The sequence below is a fragment of the Pollicipes pollicipes genome, unplaced genomic scaffold, assembly GCF_011947565.3.
Source record: "Pollicipes pollicipes isolate AB1234 unplaced genomic scaffold, Ppol_2.1 Scaffold_5724;HRSCAF=6776_pilon_pilon_pilon, whole genome shotgun sequence".
In the NCBI taxonomy this organism is placed as follows: domain Eukaryota; kingdom Metazoa; phylum Arthropoda; class Thecostraca; order Pollicipedomorpha; family Pollicipedidae; genus Pollicipes; species Pollicipes pollicipes.
The window spans coordinates 5241757-5246175 of record NW_023596746.1 but is presented as its reverse complement, the minus strand read 5'-3'; the positions used below and the strand labels follow the sequence as shown (position 1 = coordinate 5246175).

At 49.9% G+C, this 4419-nt stretch overlaps 1 protein-coding gene across 1 annotated transcript; it reads left to right on the top strand.

The window, feature by feature from the left end:
* Window positions 1–1818: 1818 nt before the first annotated feature.
* On the top strand, window positions 1819–4033 carry LOC119102275 (U-scoloptoxin(01)-Cw1a; the record flags this gene model as incomplete). Its single annotated transcript, XM_037225643.1, is given in 2 exon segments — window positions 1819–1903; window positions 3867–4033. Coding segments are annotated over 2 exon segments (195 nt in total), but the record flags the coding sequence as incomplete, so codon positions are not given.
* Window positions 4034–4419: the final 386 nt, after the last annotated feature.

The following is a 4419-nucleotide window of genomic DNA, read 5'->3' as shown; positions in this document are numbered from 1 at the left end:
ATTTCAGAGTGTTCACAAAGCGTCGGTGCTTAGCTGTGGCGCGGTTGACGCTCCTTACTGCAAAGAGACCTGGGGAAAATTATATCGGTTTCTCTCATCAGCGGCCTGTTTGACAGTGACGTAGTTGCGCGATCATTCCTCCGGCGCCATTGTTCGTGACGTCACTGCCAATGTATAGCAGCTTGGAGCATCCCACCCAATATAACCACACCAGTCACTGGTGATGCAGGAGAGATGCAGCGATGATCCCAGATGCAGGGCGGGGATGACTTGGTGTTCGATCCCTGACGCATCGAGCACTTATTTCGATCACGGAGCGCTCGATACAACGCTTCACGTCACCACCATGCCAGTTTTTTAACTGGGCATATACTTGTAGCTTCGGAGCGCATGACATGGCGATAATAGTGTTCATTTTTCATGGCCGTGTCGCGTCGAACACATTGCGAACATACGCGCGTTGACTAATCATGAGCCCCACTTCACACTTGACCGAAGGTGCCGCTTGTTGGTAAAATTACTGCAGCGCAACAGCGTCGTCAGAACCGTTTGGTTTGTACTTGTTCACGTCAGAATCGATCACCCACGCCTATGCTGGAGTTTGCGATGGTTCTCCTCGTGTTTTCAAATACCACTAGCCCGTCGGCCACTTGTTTCTCCGTCTCGGGATGGTCATGGGATGTAAAGCCGTGGCATGGGTTGTGATGTGCTGGCATCCCCGTGCGCTGCGAAATGTTCCGTCTCAGGATGGTCATGGGATGTAAGGTCGTGGCATGGGTTGTGATGTGCTAGTATCCCCGTGAACTGCGAAATGTTCCGTCTCAGGATGGTCATGGGATGTAAGGTCGTGGCATGGGTTGTGCTGGGCTAGTATCCCCGTGAGCTGCGAAATGTTCCGTCTCAGGATGGTCATGGGATGTAAGGTCGTGGCATGGGTTGTGATGTGCTAGTATCCCCGTGAGCTGCGAAATGTTCCGTCTCAGGATGGTCATGGAATGTAAGGTCGTGGCATGGGTTGTGCTGGGCTAGTATCCCCGTGAGCTGCGAGATGTTCCGTCTCAGGATGGTCATGGGATGTAAGGTCGTGGCATGGGTTGTGCTGGGCTAGTATCCCCGTGAGCTGCGAGATGCCGAAACAAGCGGCCTCTCAACAGAGTCGTGCAGGCGTGTATCAGGCAGGCAGGAGGGTGTACCCATCAGTGCATCAGCTATGCCATTGTGTTATGGGCAAGGTAGTGCACATTAGGGGTGTACTTTGAGCAGAGATTACCTGGACACTCATTACCTTAGTTCATATATATATATATATATATATATATATATATATATATATATATATATATATAACTTATAATATGACAGTAGCTGCGAGCATCCCACCACATACCTCAAATATATAACTCAATAAATAAGTAAATGAGTACATAGATGCATATATATATATATATATATATATATATATATATATATATATACGAAGTCCCTTAGATCATTACCATCCATTACATTAGACCAACATCAGCATCAGCAGGTGGTTATTCGGGCGCTGGCTTCGCAGGTTTGCGATACTGTGCTGACAGGACCCGCAGGTCTGGTGCTTCCAGCTCACATGTGGACTGCGCCGCGACACCAACTATATCCGGGCTCGGAGGTCCGCTGGTCTCGTCCGATGCCACCTGCACACTGCCGGCCTGCTCCGGCCCCTGAGCCGAGCGGCGTTCTCCCGCTGCCCCCTGCCGGCGGGACTGCGGGGTGCGGTGGGAGGACGCAACGCCGGCCGGCCGCCGGTGACAGGTATATAACACCTGCCGCCCGCGCCCCGGCTCCACAGTCGCGCCGGTGGCGAGCAGACACAGCAGGTGACACAGGCCGACCATGTCGAGCTACGTCGCGCTCCTGTACGGTAAGGCTCCGATGTGCACGGATGTGCCGGTGGAAGAGGCTACGGCATAACGAGATGTGACGCTACACATCGCGGAATGCACTGTAACGTAACGTAGTGTACTGTAGTGCAATGTAACGTAGTGCGCACGGGGATGACCTGAAAGCGTAGTGGCATGACGACGTAATCCCTCAATGACTTTTGCTGCGGCACTCATCGTTTAGCGTCATTGCAGCCAATGTGATTACTCCTGAAGCCTGTTAGCGGGTCCTTGAAAGCTTAGCATGGTCTTCTTTTTATTGTTTTCACTCGAAATAAAACTTCGCTTGCAAGCAAGATATTACATGCGGCAAGCACGCGATACTCACAAGTTATAGACACTATCAACATCTAATTGTCTTCTAGAAGCCGGAGGCTTCTCCTTGATTCCACGTTTCACGGCGATTTTACGTTCCACGTGGTGCCACGCATTGTCAGGTTCGCTTCATTTAATGGAGATGGTTCATATTTTGTTGGTTGTTGAAACCAAACAAAGTCATGCTGAGGCAGATGATTTGGTGCATGTTATGATGATTTTGTGTTTGTTGATTTGATAACGGTAAGTGGCACACCGAGATGCACTCATTGAGTATCGAGATGCACTCACTTGTCGAAAAAACGAGTTTTTGCGAGACTCGATCCTGAAATATCGCATGGAATCGAAGACTAAGTTGCCAACTGTAGAACGATCGGGGGCAATCTCGCCTTAACATTATGAGAACGAGGGGCTCACATCTTATGCATCTTACTTAGTTTTTGCTACAGAAGAACGGGTTGAACTCCGACGTAAGAAGTTTAAAGGAAAGTCATCTCAGGCCACCCGATTTCAAAGCAACGGCTTGCCTGAACAACACTGGCTACAATTACTTGCTGATTCAGTAAATTACAAGCTTCTGATGAATTATGCCAAAATTGTCTCTCAGGTTTTGCGGCATCATCGAGATGCTACTTGTAATAATATAAACACCACTGCCTAGACCGCAATCAAAAGGGTTTCAAAGCCCCATTCCCAGCCTTGATGGAAAGTTTAAGGATCGGCCACGCAAAATATTGAAAACTGATTGGCGCAACTAGAGCCACGCACCCTTACCATACGATTAGATCGTTTGCAAATTTAACATCTAGTCTATACCGTTCTCGCGCATATATTGCGAAGACCGGCGTCGCCTTTCATTTTTTAAGCAATTTCATCAAACGTGTTTTTGGGGTGAGTTTGGGACCAGCGTCCTTGCCAAATACGTACAGGTTATTTCGAAGACCCTAACCCCGCCACCTAAGCTGATAAATTCGAGCTTAACAATATAAGCAGGGTATACTGACTCTTCATTTTATTTCAGTTATTGAATAATCCAATTTATGCTGAAAACCAAACTTGCATATATGTACTGTATGTGACTGCATGACTATAGTACAATAATTGTGATGAAAATGATTATCTAACTGAGCGAAACGATGACAAAACAGATGCACTTATGCAATATTTGTTAAAGACATACCGAAAACGACAAACGCATCATACAAAACCCCGAACAAACGACCAAGAAGGCTACAAACGCAGACGTTGCTGCAGTGTACATCCAACAAAGCATGAGAGAAAACCTCCTCCCGAAATACCCCAATATGTTAAAAATACATATAATACTATATCATATATCTATATATATACCGTCTCCCCTGCCCGACTAACCCTGTGCTTGCTCTATCACTCGACTAGACCCATGTTCGCTCTGTGGTCCAGTGGAGCCCTTGTGTCCTTCCGCCATCCACGGTAGCCTGTATTCCCTGTGATCCATCTGAGCCTGCTCTCTCCCTTACAGCCATCCGAGTCCATGCCCCCTCCTGGGACCTATCTGATCTCCCTATGTTCTGCCCTGTACTCAGTCTCCCACCTGAACCTGACCTCTCCTGTATGTCCCGGCTGAGCCTCCGTGCCCCGCTGCCGCAGTGCTGGGGTGCGTGGTGGCCGCAGCCAGCGGCGCCACCCTGGAGGAGACGCTGCCTGGCGTGCCCGGCCAGGACTACCCCATCTACGCCGAGGTGCCCGACACTGGCTTCGCCTGCGATGGCCGCATCAACGGCGGGTACTACGCCGATCCGCAGGCGCAGTGTCAGGTCAGTGACTCAATATCAGGTCAGAGATACGGTGTCAGGTCAGCGACTCAGTGTCAGACCAGTGTCTCACTCGGTGTCTGATCAGCGACTCTGTGTCAGGACAGTGACTCAGTGTCAGATCACAGCCACGGTGTCAGGTCAGTAACTCAGTGTCAGGTAAGTGGCCCGTCATGGGTCAGATCAGCGGCTTCGGATCCAGCGTCGGTTTATTGACTCAGCTCCTATCAGATCAGTGACCCCGGTCCAGTATCGAGCCACTGACCGGCCAAACGCCATTCCAATGACCCACCCAGAGCCAGGTCGGTGGGTTCGGGTCCAGTGTCAGGTCGGTAACTGATCCGGTGTCAGGATAGCAGGTCTGGCCGTGTGTCAGGTGCTTGTCTCAC